The sequence below is a fragment of the Anopheles funestus genome, chromosome X, assembly GCF_943734845.2.
Source record: "Anopheles funestus chromosome X, idAnoFuneDA-416_04, whole genome shotgun sequence".
Classification (NCBI taxonomy): domain Eukaryota; kingdom Metazoa; phylum Arthropoda; class Insecta; order Diptera; family Culicidae; genus Anopheles; species Anopheles funestus.
In genome coordinates, this window is record NC_064597.1 from 3,825,543 (window position 1) to 3,844,051 (window position 18,509).

Consider the following 18,509-nt stretch of genomic DNA (forward strand, 5'->3'; position numbering starts at 1 on the left):
AGGTTCGTCGCTTGCCGTGCCCCGTTGAAGTCTTTCGTTTTAAGCGTTGCATTGGTGGAATGGGGTTTTTTGTTGTTGCTGTTGTTGTTGTGCTTCTCCTCATCGACTCCTTACTCCTCGCTAGCTTCTTTCTAGGGAGGAAACGATGTGAAGGGCTTTTTGTTACATGTTTCTCTCCCTATCCTTCTAACAGTCGCCTTCGTCTGGTTTTGTGTGCTGTTGTTGTTGTGTGCTTCTATCTGCTTCACTTTATCTTTAGTTCAGGTTACACACTTGCTTAATTCTTTTCGTTCCTCCTTCCCCCCCCCCCCCCCCGCAGGGGACCTACCAACATCTTTCTACAACTTTGTGTGTATTTCTCTCTCTCTCTCTTCGCTTTCATCTCCTTTTTCTCTCTTACTGTTGTTGTTGTTTTTCTTCTTCATTTTATCCGTTTCATCTTCGGACTGAATTATGGATCGTTTTCTAACATATACAACGAAATCGAATAAAAAAAACAACGAGCGCCGTTTTTGGCCGTTCTTACTAAGCGTCGTGTTCTGGGTCTGCTATTTAAAGGCATAACAAGACACCCAACGTTTTGCAGCTTGGAGAAAAAAAACAACCGAATGGTCAATTTAAACGCCAAGAAGAAAACAGCAAAATACATAGAAAAATTGTCACTAAAAAATAATTGCTGCTTAGCATTTTTAAATTATTACAATACAATGCATTTCCATTCCAGGTGCAGCATCGAACCGTACTGTTGTGGCAAATTTTTTTAAATAGTTTTAATGTTTAAAATAGCATCAAGCTAATGAAGCGCGATACATACATATAGGCAATAAAATTTAGTTTTTTATTCACTTATTTAATTTGACATTAAATGTAAGTTTTCGCTTTGGATGGTGTCCCAACACCGCTACAAGGAGAAGCTGTTTGGAGAACTGTGGTCACCTTTTTTTTCTTAAATTGACCCCTTCATCAGCATTAGTGCTAGGGCACGGGTTGCGTACGTGTGTTGTTGGTACGTTTGAATAAAACATGCGGAACAACGAACATATCCACATCGCTACAGATCGGTGTACACTGAGAAAACAGAGACTCTGTAGTGAAGTAAAAAAAAAACGATATCCCGAAAGGTGAAAGAGCGGGAAACATAGACACCCTCCAACCACCCTTACCGCCACGTGCGAACCCTTTAAATCGGTCTCCCTCCCCACCCCGCGGGAGGGTGCCCGCGAAAACAGACGCGAGCCGATGTGGAGGTAGTGAAGGTGGGAGTCCAAGAAGTAACAAAATCACCACCAAGACACCATACGCCGGTGGTCACACTGTTCGATTCCGTTGGTCAATTCGTTGGAGTTCTGCCTTTTTTTTAGTCTTCATTTCTACCTTCTTCTGTACGTGTTGGCTAGTTCGTTGGTCTCCTTAAGAGGGCTTTCGCAACGCCACCAACACCAGACGCGGTTCGTGTACGTATACGGAGATCGAATCAAAGTATTGCGATTGCGAAGGGATTTAAAATATGTGCAGGAAGAGGGAGGAGCGGACCCATTAACAATTCAGATGTTTTTTATGTTTATGGAGAACTTTATTTTATGGCTGTTTTTTTTTTTGTTTTGTAAATGTAGAAAATCAACACAAGCATATTCTTGATTAAAATTACTTCAATTTCTTCTTGGAAAGAATTCACCAATTTTTCATTCAATTTTTAATAATAATTTTCAACTTGTATTTTACAATTTTAAGTTTATTTAAATTCTTTTAAAATTGGAATTAATTGAAATTTAAATACGTGAACGAATCGCTAACAGACCCAAGTTCCGCTCGGTAAGGAAACTCACCAAAAGAATAATAAAAAACCACCAAATGTTAACGATATAATCAACACTGTGCAGTGTGCTAGAAGGAACGTCTCTAGGTGGAAAATAAAGATTATAAAATACTCTTTTCTTTGCATAATTTATAGCGATCCAGGTCGGGGGGTTTTCATTGTTGGTAGGGAAATGGTCCCATTCGGTGGAAAACATAAAGCGCACTGATCTCGGTTATCAGTAAGCGATTGCCCCGTGCGAATAGGGACTGTATGTGTGTGTGTGTGTTTATTCGCGCGCGTAAAATGGAACACACGCGCGCGGGCACAGCCTCCAGCCTAAAGAAGGTCGCAGACACTGCCATCGAGTGAAAATTGATTTGATTGTTTTTTTTCTTTTCTTTTTATTTTTGCTTTTCCTCTTGTCGGTTTGCGGTGTTGCTCTCTTTTACGTTGGACAATCTTGCGACCCGCTGAAGCGGGATGCAAATCAAGCTTTCACACCCCGTGTGCTCGGCAAATTTTGTTCGTGCAGCACAAAAAAAAAACATCACAGAATAAGCGGCCATGTTGGGGGGTGGGTGAGATGACAATGGAAAATCTTGCCGCCGTATCTACAGTTCCGGATTCGATTCGGTTTTTGCCGAAGCAATTGGTGACCGAAAATGGAAAAATGGATTCGGTGAAATGCATGAAAGTGTGCCTTTTGTGTGCGTGTGTTTTTGTTGTTGTTGTTGAGTACTTCATTTCTTTTGTCTCACTACAGATGAGTGAAGATGAAATTTTGCGTTACATCAAGGTGTGTAAGTAGTACACTGGGTAAGGGTATTCAAAATGAAATAAAGAAGGGAAGAATCACTCATTTACGGTGAGTTAACTCCGAGTGAGCGACTCACATAAAATGATTGAGTCAAAGGTTGCCATAAAGAGTCATGACTCTTGAGTCAATGTCATTGCCATAAAGAGTCATGACTCCTGAGTTATTGTCATTGCCATAAAGAGTCATGACTCTTGAGTCATTGTCATTTCCATAAAGAGTCATGACTCTTGAGTCATTGTCATTGCCATAAAGAGTCATGATTCTTGAGTCATTGTCATTGCCATAAAGAGTTGCCATAAAGAGTCATGACTCTTGAGTCATTGTCATTGCCATAAAGAGTTGCCATAAAGAGTCGTAACTCTTGAGTCATTGTCCAAATTCTTGCTGAGATCGTATCCTCTAGCAACACTTAATAAGCTATTGTGGTTCTTTTTAAGTTGTTATCAAGGCTAGCAAAAATATTTAAAGACCCAAGAGACCTTAAAAATAGAAAATTTTGCACCAAAACTCGATGTGCCTTTGAGTTTTTGGGCTTTTTTAGTATATTTTGGAACCGATTTACAACTTCAACTTCTTGCATTGTAGAAATCTATGCCATTAGACATTCAACAGCAAGAATGTTGCATCGAACCTCACCAGAAAGATGCTGTTCGTGATCTCGGCAACAACCCATCCGAACGCGCAAGAACGGATATGGATATTTGCTTACAGGCGTGCCCACGACTGGCGGATGTTGTTGTGTGCCCTGTCGCAGGATGTTACAGTGCAGCGGTGTATAATTACGTGTAATTATTAAACGAACCCGCCAGCGTACCGGGGTCGGTCCCGGGCTTCCTTCCTCACGAATTCCGGTTTCGCACTGTGCCACTAATCATTTCCGTTCGCTTATTAAAACAGCCCCATGCATGTACATCGGTTTTGCGGAGGAACGTGCAGAACCGAAGCAGAAGAACAAGATGAAGAAAAAATGGTTCAATTTCAGCACACCTTAGCACCTGTTTATATTACGCGTAATGACAATCGGTCACCATCTTTCCAGCGGTTCGATAAATTAACGGTTAGCGTATCCAATATCCATCACGGTGCGGTCTGTGTGAGGAAAGCTCGCCTGATTATAGCGAAACCGGTACACCGCTTGTTCTTGCTTCCTTCCTTCCGATAGGAAGATTATTCAGCGACGATAACATCGGCGATAGAATGAAAAAAAACCCCGTATAGAATGAGGCGTCACCAGGATGATCGGAAATGTTCCAGTTTTTGTAATTATCATAAAAATGGTTTCATCATTATCTTGTGGTCTATTGAATAAATATTTTATAAAAAGAAAAAGAGAGCCCAACAGAGCCAAAGGAAGTGTCAATCAACTGCAAATAAAACATATATTTCCAGCGCAAAAAAAAGCTCACCCTAAAAAATCATAAATACATCCCAATCCAGGTAAATGACTCACTTTTCGTTTGCAACCACCCCTAGAACAATCACCGAAGGCAAAAACAAAAAACAAATGCTCCAAAAAGCTTCTAGGTAGGAAGAAAAGGAAGGAAAAGGCATCAAAAATCACCAAACAAAATGAGCACCTGCCATACAGCAACAACCACTGAAAAAAACCCTTTAACTTTGTGCGCGAGAATCTTGAAAACGCGTGGCAGACGAACAGGTGGACGCGGGCCATGTGCATTTATAACCACAGCTTGGAACCACTGCCATCTTTTCTCAGGCACCTGACACATGTGTGTAGCAGCAGCAGCAGCAGCAGGTTGTACCGGAGCAGAAAGAAAGCACCGGTGAACTCACCAACTGTACCGCAGATGCGCCTGTGTGCAATGGTTCATCGTGGGGTCCCTTCATGCCGTCCCATCCCCCGCCCCAAGCCCGCTTACCATTCGTTGGTTCGGGTTGGTTGGTTTGTGTGGGAAAGCTTCACCAACCGTAGATAATTTATGTTTTTCACATTCGTTTGCCGTAGATCGGCTCGCATCGGTTGGCAGTGAAAAGTTTTGGGAGAATATCGCGCGCTCGGGAAATAAAAATGAAAAACCCCTTGACGACACACTCAACCCGGTGAAGTTCTGGGCAAGTTTTCATTTTTTATGGGTTTTTCTCGGTTTAGAGTTTCAGAGGGAATGGCTGACATTAATAAATTTAAAGAAAACAAGGCTTAAAACCATGTTTTTCCATTAAAAACCAATTAGACCACATTTACTTGCAATTGCACCGGTTTCTAAGTCACCAAAACTTGCTATAATGTACTATTGTGATGTACTGCAACTTGCTATAATGTAGCACAGCTGTCAAATGTCAAAATCTTCGAAAATTTGACATTTAGAAGATAGTATTGTAAGGCGATGTGAGGTATGTTCGTAACTGTACTCACTGTACAGATGTCTAGAATATGATGTCTTCCTATTCCTATTCTTCAAGTCTATTCAGTTTTATAGCAAGTACTAACGAGATTCAAAACTTAAAAAAACCATAAAAGTTCAATATTGATGACACGTTGAAGCTGTAAATTCGGTCAGCTACCTTAAGTATTCATTAAAAAAAAAGAGTTTGCACTTACCTGGACCGCACAGTTGAGGAAACAATTGTTCTGCCCCGGACCGTTCAGGAGCCCTTTAGCATGGCGCACCGGCCACTGGCCACCGAAATTGGCACCGTTCATTAGTTGGTCCGCCTCCGTTCGAAAGCTGCCGCCCGCGGTTGTTAGTGTGGCATGTGCCGGCCGTGCAGCTGCCTGTCCGCCCGTCGTATTGGTGGTGCGCGCTTTGTCCGGATGAACCGGTGGCCCGAGACCGCTCACATCCACCACATTGAAGAGGGGCGCATGTGTACCACCGCTGGCGGGCGCGGATAGCGCAGAAGATGCCGACGATACCGAAGAGGGTAATGATATCATTACGGTTGCGATTTCGCTTCCACACACACGTTATTATGTACGGTGCAGTTGCTTGATTACTTTCGGAGCACCGAAACGATAAATGTTGCTTATTTAATTTCGATCATTTTAAACAAATCATACAAAAAGTTTCTATAAAAGCGGAAAAACAAAGGAAAAGATAAGAAAATAATTAAAAACACATAAATAATAACATAAACTGTTAAAAGCAAAATTATAATAAAAAGAGAAGAAAACTATTAATAAGAAAGCTCTAAAAAAACAAATATTAATTACAAATAAAACAAAATAAAAAAAAACATAAAAAAAAACAAACCACAACCATAAACCATGTTCTCTTACCTAAAAAATGTACAAATGTATCAAAGAATTGTTGAAACGTCCTTAGTCCCATTTACATCTACTACTAAAGGAAAGTAAAGTAACGTAAATTTTATAGCACCCACAACCATTGGTTAATTTCTCATTTTCTAATTGGTTAAAGACAGCATAAAAGCACACCGGGTAAGTAGTTTTTGGTTTGTTTTGTTTTGTTTGTTTTTATCCACAAAATTCGTTAATTTGTTTTCCGTTTTTACTGATGATGTTTTGTTTTTCACTTTTCCTAAACGATTTTTTTTGTTTCTCCACAGTATTCCAGCCTTTGTTTTACAAACTATCTCGTTTCTTATTGCTTCATCCATCTAGTACGTTTGTTTATTAAATTTTACATTGATAGAACCGGTTTTTTTTTGTTTTGTTTGCAAAGATTGTTGCACTGCTCATTCTTCTATACAAAACTAATAATTAGCATTACTACCAGGCGGCGTACACCCTAATTGTGTGTTGCGTGTGTTTCAATTTATTCTTTTTTTATTTCGTGTGTTTTGTTTTTTAATGATCGTTTCGGTTCTTCTTTCTTTTTTGCTTCTAATTCACATATGACAACAGGTCAGCTTTGGGTTCGAAAACAGAAAAAAAACAAGTTTGAATTACAATTCATACACATGTCAGCAAACGTTCTACTTTGTTTCAGCTTATACTTCAGGAGTTAACCATTAGAAACAAACAAATAAAGCGTTATATTCGCCTGCTGCGTTTCACAGTGCACCGGTCATTCATATTTGCCATCCATTATTTGTCCCGAGTGATTGAATTTATTCGTTTTATTCGCTCAAGAATACGCAAGACAAGAATAAATAGCATAACAAGTAACATATCAAGTGCATGTTTCCTTTAATAATCTTTTTCCGTGGTTAACACACAAAAAAGGTCTCTTTCTCCATTCTCCACCACTCTAAGAGTGCAATTCTTGTCGTTCAGTACCTTCAATCGTAATATCTAGTCTTGCTATCGATTAACTCATAAATAATAGATGATAAAAAAAACATTAAAATAATTAAAAAAATTAATAAATTAGTTTACCGATCGATTATATTCAGGCCGTCGTTAGTTATGTTTGTTAGTTGTAGTAGAAACTTGTAATTTAATTGCTAAAAAGCTCTAAAATGGCGCCATACAGTTGCGCGTTCCGTCCGATACGGAGGGACTTCATGCCGTTTTCCTTGTGTGCGTACACCACCGTAACTGAAACGAAGGTCGAAGAACGGTCGAAAAAAAAACGTGAAGAACACCCACGCACGGTTGCGTTATAGTTTTTTGCAGTAAAATCAATAAAATATTAATACGATTAGACTTCGTTTTGTCATTTTTTTTGCCTCTTAACAACCAAATCCCACCTTCATTTTGGTGGCTTATTGTGCGCTAGTACTTGCAGTACACTGTTCGTATGTATGATTACTTCCATTCGCTGATAGATACTTAAAAACAGAGAAGAAAAAAAACCCTAACCCTTACAGCTAGGCTAGCATTTAAAACGGGGTTCGTTTCCTCCGGTGACTTCAGTTTGATTGAATAAAACGTGTCAGGTAAATATACAATATACATACATACACGAATAGTTCATATGGTTCAATTGTTATTTGCAAAAAACTTTTTTTTTTAATTAACACGTATTACGGTATTATCACAATGGGGTTTTAGAACTACCACTTTAAACATTTTTCACCGTATCTTTGTTTTTTTTTCATAGTCTTCGATTTGCTTTTTGTTTTGTTGTTTTGTTTGCGTTTTCCGCCGCCTTGTGCTACTGCTGCGTACGTTCATCAGGTGTATAAAGTTGAACTTGTCCTGGTTTTGTCCCAGGAAACCCAGGAATCCCAGGAAAATTGGAGAATTCCTTAGCAATTGAACTGTTATTTCGAATCGAATTTTATTCCCGAAGTCCTGCTCGGGCAGGTCATGCCATATTGATGATAAAGAGCTTTTAATCTGATCTGATAATCTAGTCTCCTGATCAGACCAGGTCTGGAGAGTACAGCGGCTTTGATGGAATATTCCAGACAAGGCTTTTTATTATATCCTTCAAGGTTTTCTTGAGAAATTCTTGAGTAAGTTAAACTCCACCAGCTCTGCTAACAAAACACAACCGGACAACTTCAACTTACAGGGTTTTTGACGGCTATATTAACATTTTCAACGTTTTTGGAGTACAAAATAGACTCTTTCAGCAAGTTGTTGAAGTTTTTTTTCACACAAGATGGCGTTGACAGCAGAACGGGATTTGTTGAACTTGTCAACGCTATTGCACAATTGAACAACTTGCTGAAAAAGACTTGCAAAACAATATCTTTTTCCCGATGTCAATGCAACCGTCGAAAACCCTGTATACACCTGGTAAGAGCAGCGTCTCCTATGTAAATTCTTCGGTAAAATGGCTCATAATCGTTCAATCGGCGTATGTGAGTGGGTGCTCAGTCTCGGCAGGCTAGTGCAGCACCCTGCCCACTGTCATTGCTTTGCTCGTTGGACACGGTAGAGGACGCAGAAGAAGGAGGAGGTGGTGGAGGCGGCGGCGGAGGAGGAGGAGGAGGAGGAGCTGATGCAGAAGGTTGACCAGCGGCTGACGGGGAATGATGGGCGGGTGAAGACGATCGCAGTGAGGTGATGGATGCCGCCGAACCGGGTAATGTTTCCGGATGGCGAAACAGGGTACGGTAGGTGGAGCGGAACAGATGGCCGTGAGGGTTTCCGTGCTGGAAGTTGAGCTGTGCCGGCTCCGACTGGGCGGAGTGTGGATGGGTGGAGAGTGTGGAATGATGGGTGCTAGGGATGCTGCACGCACCAGAGTGTTGCTCGAGTGACGATAACGTACTACCGGTGACGGATAGTAGCGAGCTGCCGTGCAGTGGTGACTGCCGAGGCGATCCGTGCGAGGGATGTAGTTGTCGATGCTGCTGCTGCTGTTGTTGATGTTGATGGTGTTGTTGCTGCTGTTGTTGTTGCTGCTGTTGCTGCTGATGATGGTGCAGGTAGTGATGGTGGTGGTGATCGTGCAGATTGTGTGGCAGATGGTGTGGTTGGTGACGATGGGAGGACTGAGCCAGCGCGCCCAACGTTGCTGAAGCACAAGAGGCCGTAGGGGAGGAGGAGGAGGAGGAAAGGATGGAGAGATGATGGGACAGTCCCGACACAATATCGGCCGCTACCTTTGGAGGCGTCGGCGACGAAAGACCGCTCGGCACGGGATGCATATGCTGGCTGAGGTGGGTGTGATGGTGTGGGTTGTGGAGTGAGAGCGGCGGCTGATGGGAAGACGAGCTGGACGAACAGGACGGTGTGGGGGAGGAGGAAGAGGACGGATTCGGATGCAGCATGGGTAACATGGCTGCAGCCGCGGCGGCTGCTGCCGCTGCGGCCGCTGCAGCTGCCGCCGACGAGATTGAAGATTATTCTAGCCGCGTAATGTAATGGCCGCCACTCTGCTGGGGCGGCTGTTGCTGCTGTTGCTGCTGTTGTTGCTGTTGCTGCTGCTGCTGCTGTTGGCTATTGTTTGCTGATCCACTACTGCCACTTCCTCCACCACTGCCTGCGCTAGCAGCCGACACAACACTCGCCGGTTCCAAATCGTTAGCCGCCCCGGAAGGTGTTGAACCATTTGCACCACCGCCGCCGCCACCACCACCGCCCCCACCCGTTATCGCGCTGGTAATGATCGGCAGGTGGCGCGTCGGAACCGGTGGCAACCCAGCGACAGCAGCGGCCGCTGCAGCCGCCGCACTCGGCGGCGTCATCTGCGACAGGTCGGTCATGTTGATCGATTGGCTGTAGGCGGCAGCGGATGCAGCCGCCGCCGCCGCGGCAGCCGCCGACGCGGCCGAGTGTGTGTTCAGATCCATCGGCTGCACGGACGATGGTGAGCTGCACGGCAGCCGGTGGTGGAACGAGTAAGGCATGCTGAGCGAATGCAGCGAATCCGACAGCAAGTACTGATAGTTGTCGCGGGGCGGCTGGGCCGACATTAGGCCGACGGCGGCGGCCGAATTGCTGATCGCGTTACTGTAGCAATCGGCGGTGGTGGGCTGACCGGAGGCAACGGCTGCAGCCGCCGCCGCCGCACCGTACGGGTTGTCGTACTCGGACTGGTACAGCTTGGCGGCCGTCGCCGACGGTGAGCAGATGGACGCCGATCCGATACTGCCGATCACACCACCGGTCGGGCCCGCACCGCCACCCGACTGACCACCGAGGCTGCCTGTGCCAAGCCCACCGTTACCCAAACCACCGCCACTTCCACCTCCACCGCCCACACCGCCCACGTGGTTTATCAGCCGCTTCTGCGAGCGGAGCTTCTCCTCCCGACGCCATTTTGCTCGCCGATTCGAAAACCATACCTATTAAACCATCGTTGACGTTTTTTTTGATAGAGTATTTACACAGCAACAAGAGTGAAAAAAGCAAAAAATAAAGGATGTTAGTGTTTTGGGAAAATCCACCACCAAGTTAGTTGTAAATAGCAATCCTTTCAATATACATTTCAATGTTGATAATGATAACCGATAGCTGAATATATATTATAGTAAAATACTTAAATTTAATATTAGTAAAGGATAGTTCAAGAAAAATATTATTATGGTTAGCGTTAATTAGTTGAAATAGACGATTTTTCTGGTTTTTCTTTTATTCCCGAACCTCTGTAAGAAAAAAAATTGTATAAGAAAGAGATAAACAGAGAGAGATAGAGAGAAAGAAAGCTAGATGCGATGACAGAATTCCGAGCAATGCAAAACTCCATTGGAAGACTACTAAAGAGCACTTCATCAGGAAGAAGATTTTCCATTTCCATTAGTGGAAGCAGTTGTTCCCTGGCGTGTGGAGTGAGCATGAGAAATATATAAGAAGATGTAAGAAAAAACTAAAATATTTCAATTCAGCACAATTTAATCGGACATTTAAAGGACTATTCAGATAAAGGGACTTTGAATTTAAGGGAGAAAATTGTATCCATCACTAGATTACTGTCAAGTTAAAGTGGAATATGTACAGGGAGAAGTGAAATCTTCCCGAACTACGTATTCCACTTCTACTTGAAAATAGTCCAGAAATGGATAGAACTTTCTCAATTGAGCTCAAACAATTTAATTGCAAAATGTAGAAAAGAATCATTTGTTGCCGCACAATCCTCATACAGAACGATCATTTCCTGAGGCAGAGAAAAACATCTAAGATTTGCATAGGTTACACTTGAAGGCATGTCACGATCCTCTAACCGTGCGGATAATTTATTTCCGTTGCAATCGCAACGCACAAATAAATGGAACATAATTTTCAACCGACGAACAATTTTCCGAACTTCCGTCGTTTTGCCAGCGAACTGCGCAGACTCGCTGAAAGCGAACGCTCGTCCTGTTCGGATGCTGTTTCATCCCTTTTTATTTTCTGCTTGGGAGGAAGTGGGAAATCTTTCCCCGAAACCGCCACCAAAAAACCGACAATCAAACCGACGAACAAAAGGGAGGATGCAGCAACAGTGGGTGGAAAGAAAAAAAAGGAAACAGAAAACGATGTGTTCCCTTTCGAGAGTACGCTGCCATCCTGTGCCCACATTATCCAATCGTAGTGGTGAAGCGTGAAAAAGGAAACATTAAGGGTAAGACAGTGCCGAAATGGTGCACCAATCGTATCATCCTTTCCCATGAGCGGTGCACATTGAATATTGTTTCGTGAAAACAGACGGGCGCAAATGTTTTCGTTCATATTTTGTGCTTCAATAAGTTGTGTTAACAAATTATTATATTTGCAAACCTATAAAGTGTAGGTAAAAATTAATTTAATTAACTTTAAACTCTTCAATGTAAATTATTTCTTATAAAAGTCTTGCTTAACCTTTATTCTATAAAAAAAATAATGTATAAGAATCTTGCAAAATCTTCAATATACAATTCATCTGACTTTTGAGTAGCAATAAACAATAAAAAGCACACTATTAATCCAAATTAATACAATTGGAAAATCACCTAACAATACAGGGGTTTCTGTGTGTTTCTCCCCCCCGTTATCATTAGCCACATGTTTTCGCTACTGTTTCCGTTTTGTATGATGGCAGATTGATTTCTAGTTAGAATGCAATGTGTTATTTATTGCATTGATATGCCATATGGTGCAAAACGTGGCACCCTTTTCGCCCTACCTTTAGCACTCCCTTATTTATTTACCGTTTTTTGCAAAGAAACGAGTTTTTGCTTCCTTTTTCTGTTTGATTTTCAATTGCAAATAAGCTGTCACATTGTCGTTTAATGTAAATAATAATACATTATATTTAGAAAGTGGGGTTGTTGAACAAAGTGTACGCAACAAATAAATGGACAGATGTAACTAAAATTAAACGTAACACTTTAAACAACGAAAAAAAAATGATGATTTGTAACCTATGGTAAAACATAAATAAAATAAAACTGGCGGTATATATAAAAAAAAGAAAAAAAAGAAGGAAATAACGAAAGGAATGATAAAAAACTTCATAAAACTATTGAAACATAATTCAACACTTTGCAGTTATCACTATAAGTTATCACTTATACGAAAAACAAACTCGTTCTGATATAAATACAGGGTTTTCCAATAGATATCATAGAGCAAAATTAGATAATGAATCGCATGCACTGTTTAGTGACTTGTGTACATATTCACATATTCAAGAGTTGAGTTCTACACTTCAACTACAACTTTCTTTCTTCTACACCTACTACAATGTTTTTATAATAATAAATTACAAACTACTTCCTTTTAAGCCGACTAGGCGGAAATGAGCTGTCATATTGGAATAAAATAAAATAATAAAAAAAACTTGATTTTATATTAGCGTAAAATTTCTTTTAAGCTAATATTTATGTATTTTTTATATTAGCAATTTTTAGAGGTCAAAAATAAAAGAAAAAGATCAGCTCAACATTCATTAAATTGTGCACGCGAATCATTATCTAATGTTTCAATCGTAGTGACTATCGGATCTGTTGGGGAACCCTGTAAAACGTTTTAAAAAAAACCATACACTGACCTACATCGAATTTTCACCTTTCCCAGCTACCGAACAGTCACATACTTACAATTATTGAGGTCACAAAAAAGCAATCGGGTAACCACAGAAAAAAACAAAACTAAAACAATACACAAAACAATGATAATTTACGAAACGCATCCGAATGCCTTTTTCTACGTTCGATTGTGTAGGCTAAGTTAGTTCAAAAACAAAACAATTTTTACAACGCACACAAACCCCCTTTCGGAACAGTCCTACATCCGGGCAGCATACATCTAGGTTTGTGTCAGGATACGCACTCCTTCCCGTGTACCCTTTTGTTCCTCGTATCGCCCTGTCTGTTGCGAGCCGATCGGCAAATTATTGTGCGAGTTTAGGGCGGTTTCATTGTTCCCACAATTGCCCTGTCGTCATCTCAATTACACACCCCACCAAGGGATGCTGTTTCTTTGCGCTTCCCTAGCTGTGAGCGGCAACCACTGCATCCCTCGCCGGTGATGAATGAAGCGGTAAAGATCGGGGTTGATATGGAAAGTTAGGGGGTGGAGGGGGTGGTTGTGTAGGGAATGATGAACATTTTCAATTACACAAACGTTCCGCAAGGAGTGACGTGAGACTTAAGATTCGAGCACCCCTGTTTTCGACAATGTTCGACCCTAGCTACAAACTTGAGTGAAATGCGCCCCAAAAAATTTCATCGATGCATATCGGCCTCGCAAAGGGAATCGCTGCATTTCCCATCCGCATTTTGCAGGGTAGGGTCGACACCTAAAAGCGACTTGTGCTGTCGCAGCAGGAGATCATCAGAACGGTTTGCCGAATATATATCCGGCGAAACGGAATTTCCGAATCCGATCGGTAACTAAAGGCGACGAACGTTACACGCAATCCTTCTGCACAGCACACATATTACAGCGCGACTAATTAAAAAAACTATCCCACACACACACTCACACACAAACTCACAATCGACAACGAGAAAATTGTTCCCTTCGAAACTGTCCCCGGGATGAACTTCTTCTTGCAAAAAAAGCACGGGGTGCAAACACGGGATGAGAACATGGACGGCACGTTCTACTAAGGGTACGGCATCTGTAAGGATGACCGCCATTCATGCGTGACGCGAGTGTCGGCAGCTATGGCAGTCAGTGAAGCGAACGGTGAAGCCTTCTCGGCTGGAAGTAATCGCGCGGCTCGAAATGGCTGACGGTTTGACGTTGAAGAATTTTTTTTTCTTGCTTTCAAAAAGATATTTTACGTCTTTCAAGCAGTAAATTTATACTTCACAAAAATTTAAAAATAAAATAATTTAATACAAATTAAAAAATGCATCCAAGGTACAGTCGCTAAATTAAACAACTTCTACACACAAAATGGGCTCCTTCTGTTCGATCGTCAAACGCGATTAAACACTTTTCTACCTATTCTAACACACTAAAACGTTGGCTTGCATTCTTCTATCGTACGATAAACGTTGCACCGAATACACAAAATGACGCAACACACCGTGTAGAGGTACAAACTACTATGAAATCGGTCACCAAATGAACACAACTGCAGCAAAACGAACTGTACTGGATGAGAAGCAAATAAAAAAAAAACAAGAAACGACCGTTGCAAAAACCCGACCGGACCGATTTGTTGATATGTTTTGTGTCAAACGGCGCATCGCTTGACAGTGCCGAAAAGTACGATCTTTGACGGTGAAAACCCCCTTTCCGGTGGATAGTTTTAAGCTATCTTCTAGCTAGCTTCATTTGCCTGAGAAACGTCCCAAGCGCAACCAAACAAGGTATCCCTTTGCGATGGAAAAATTAATTTGGCAGTTCGGTAACTAGACAGAAATCTACACAAAAACTCGGAATATAATTTTCTTTTGCAAATGTACACACATTTTTGTTTTTTTGCTTGGCCACTAGCTTTTGGCCTCGGTTTTTGCCGCACCACACACGCGAGAAGACGGGTGGGGGGAGTGCGTGAAAGGGGCCCTCACATAAAAATCGATAAATTGATCACGCCTCGGTGCGTCTCGCTCGCGACTGCGCATAGCTGACCGTGCCTACTCGTACGGAACTAATCCAGGAAAATCGTCGCATCATCGTCGACCATTCCCCGTGGTTTGTCGAACGACCCACCCGCGTCCTGCTGTCCGGTTCAGTCGGTGGAATTTTTGGGCATTCAGTTTGCGTTTATGTGTGACAACGAAAAGGAGTTATTTTATTCTAATCAGTTCTGAAGGTAGAAGTTAAAAAACATTCTACTAAGAAGTACAGAAATAATAGCTCAAATAAGAGGATTTTTTTATTTTGGAAAAAACATCCCAAGATTTAGAAGTATTGCCTCAAGATTTCTTTGGCACGAGACTTATCTCATTTTTAATAAATATTTTCCACAAAGTGACTGTTTTTCCGTCTCCTTGCTCCTTGGTGTTATCTTCTGTGGGTGTAACAAACGTTAACGGAAGCAAAAGAAAACTCCGTACAAGAAAAAAAAGCCGTTCTTAAGCGAGATAACTAATCGTCCGTATAGAGCTTCCGGGTTTGTTATGCTTCTCGACGCTATAAATTGACTTCCTTACTATCCGAACAACATCAACAAGCACCGCATGTGGTGAAGGAAAAGGAAAATGAAATATTTATATCGACGGCAAAATTTTAAGCTGTGCTTGAAATATTTTCCTTCCATTTAGCACCCAGGCAGGCCCCTATCGGAAATGCAGTTAATGATACATTACGTTTCCTGGTGGGGCAAGAATTTTTATTTGGTAAGAACAGTGTCACGGTGTTATAAAGATATGAACAAGTCCTTTCTACAAATAAATTGAAAAAACTTCATTTATACTTCATACTGAGTTTTATATTTATGAAAAGTGATGTGAAAAAACCAAAAAAAAATAAATTAATTTCATTAATAAAGATAATAATTAGAAAATGCTTCTCGAATTGCCTACTTGCAGGCTGCGTTCCGCAGCCATTAATAAGGAAACGTTTAACAAATTGCATACTTTTAGGCGGATCGTCACAAAAATTGGGTAATTTTGTTCTCAATTTGAACAACAGTGAAGGACATGAATGTTGAGGTGTCATGGCAATATTTCATTGAAAGGAAAAATGTTTTTAGCTTACGAAGAAGAAAACCAATTCCACCTTTTATCCCCCTTGTTAGTTATGTTAGAATTTTTCCTCCAAATGGTCGTTAGTCCAATCACTAAATTATAGTCCGAGAATAGGAATTTAAATGAAATTATCCAAAGTGTATAAGATTTTAAAATTTTTAACAAAACTACTTACGCTTCTAGCGTTTTATGCTGCCCGTGGGGAACAACTTTTTGCTGCAGCATCGTTTTCGCTGGCGCGTTACAAATTATAACAACAGGGCAACAAACACTGTTGTCGCGACTTTTTGATAGATGGTCGATTTGATGTTTTTGTTTTTACGACAGTTGATTGTGACCGGAGTTGTATTAAACTAAGGTGCAGAGGATCATCTATGGCTCCGGAATTTAATGCCCGTTTTTTGCGGCGTTTCCTTTCCACACACACGCACACACGCACGCACACTTTTTTCTCGATTTTCTCTTCTTGCCCTCTCTTCTTCGCACAGCGAACGACAAAACTTTCTTGCTGGCCGAGATGCACACGTTGATGGGCCGAAATGGATTTCACATTTCATTGCTTATATACACTGGTGGCAACCACCGATTGCTTCCATCGCATCTCTCGCTTTCCATTTCAACACTTCTATCGTCACGTACACACCACACAAAGCATATTATGGAGGCTCACGCACACACGTCGATAGCTTGGATGCTGGGGTCACACTTTCCTGCTGTAACGCCGTTACACGCTGGAATGTTTATGAATATTTCGTTTGTTTGTTTTCTTTTTCGGCAACGGGCAACGGACGGGAGTGGGAAAAAGGGGAAAAACCAAGATAATGGCAGTGTACGTGATTTTTTGGCCAACAACTTGTCACCGAACCGTCAATGGTGCTGATGCAGTTTGCATCTTTCGCAGCAGTGCATTTTTATGCATTTGCATCGATCATCCTTCACCCAGTGTTTCACGCTAAAGGTACGCTTTCTTTCTCACAAACGCACGCACTACGGTTTTGCTATTCGCATCTCATCGCCGTTCGGTGGATTTGAGATTGTGGAATGCTTGAAGAACAGGTTCACGCTAAAGTACACACCCGTTGACACAGAGAACTGTAAATGTAAGTGGCGAACGGTGGCCTTGCGTACCGACATACCGTCCGGATGCGAACAAGGCCAGCTAGCGATCACCGGATGGTTCTGCTTCCGTGCAAGACGATCCTCACGTGGAGTCTTAATACCTGCCTTAATTACCTTCCCAATGGCGACGGTACCACACACACGCACACAACCAAACACCCCTACACCCACTGCCAGCAGTGACGTGTCACGAGAGTCACCCGTTGTAGTCTCCTACTGTTTCTTTCTTTTGCACACTGTTGACTTCCATTCGATTGCCGCTTTCGCTTCCTACGCTGCTTACACCACGGTTTGACCACAGTTTTGTCGCCACTGATTGATGCTGAATGTTGATTGATTGTATTTTGTACACTCTTTTGTTTAAAAGTAAATACACAATAGCCGAAAAAAAAACACCACAAAACGGCACGCACCAAACGCGAAGCAACGACGCACAGCAACGGAGCAGGCGATCGACAAGCTCAAGTTTCTTCGGTCGTCTGAGCGTGTGTGTTTCGCTGCCTGCGTTCGCTGGCCCAATCGCCCGCCTGGAATGTTGATGTGATGGTGTGCGTTCCACTCCACTCATGGCACGATCAACGCAAAAGCTTTTACGTGTATGTGAAGCTGCAACATAAAAGCCCTTCGTACGCAAGGGTGTACGCTACTGTATGTTTTTATTTATTACTTTTTTATTTATTTATAATATATAGAAGCTATTTGTGCATGTGTTAACAATATTAATGTTCTTCTAAAATACTTTATTTTATTGAATAATTTATCGACTTGTTTTGCAAAATATATCAGAAAGATTTCAATGCAATTGTCACGTCTTCGGGTTCGACACATTTGACTAACGCTGCCTAAGCTTTAATGCAGTTATGGTGTCTTAAACTTGAGTAATATCTTTTAAAACGGTACTGAAGTTTGTAAAAGGGTATTCATTTACAATCTCACCAATTTAAAAGACCTTTAATTGCAATGTTTTCTTCCACCATTCTGTGAAAAAGGGGAACACAGTAAGGTTGTCGACTTTCGCCGCCATTCCGGTTTTTTGCGTTCTCTTTTACAGTAGCGGTGAAACGCACTTTGTATTGATGGCAGGTGTGTTACATCCGACGCAGCATCTATTTGCTTTATCGTTGCATATTCTCCTAAAAGTATGCAATTTATGTTTTTAATTCACGTTGTGGTTCTATGGTCCTAAAACCCACTGCATTTTAACAACCATTTGTTTACTGATTGCATACTTTTAGGCGGCAGTAATATGATGAAATTAGAGATGTGAAAGGTGAGTAAGAATAAGAAAAAAATAAAAAAAGCAATTTAGTAAAATTTTTAAATGTGATATATTTAAATGGGAATTTGTTGCAATAGGTTTCTTTTCACTCAAATAATGCTTTAAAGTAAATTTAAAGTAAAAAATCA

At 41.6% G+C, this 18,509-nt stretch overlaps 2 protein-coding genes across 4 annotated transcripts; both read right to left on the reverse strand.

Annotated features, from left to right (window-relative positions):
• Positions 1–6,016: 6,016 nt before the first annotated feature.
• LOC125762938 (uncharacterized histidine-rich protein DDB_G0274557-like) lies at positions 6,017–9,332 on the reverse strand. Its single transcript, XM_049425584.1, has one exon. The coding sequence runs from the start codon at positions 9,213–9,215 to the stop codon at positions 8,304–8,306; it is 912 nt and encodes a 303-aa protein (XP_049281541.1). The 5' UTR covers positions 9,216–9,332; the 3' UTR covers positions 6,017–8,303.
• Positions 9,279–17,611, reverse strand: LOC125763082 (ecdysone-induced protein 74EF-like). Of its 3 annotated transcripts, none has more exons than XM_049425907.1 (2): positions 16,159–17,611; positions 9,279–10,223 (listed from the first exon to the last, which is right to left on the reverse strand). In XM_049425907.1, exon 2 carries the CDS (start codon positions 9,849–9,851, stop codon positions 9,279–9,281), a length of 573 nt encoding a protein of 190 aa, XP_049281864.1. In that variant the 5' UTR covers positions 9,852–10,223; positions 16,159–17,611. The 3 variants fall into 3 exon arrangements, with proteins under 3 accessions (XP_049281864.1, XP_049281844.1, XP_049281855.1); XM_049425887.1 differs by having other exon boundaries at positions 9,279–10,694; XM_049425898.1 differs by lacking the exon at positions 16,159–17,611 and adding an exon at positions 14,375–15,136 and having other exon boundaries at positions 9,279–10,694.
• Between the last annotated feature and the right edge of the window lie 898 nt (positions 17,612–18,509).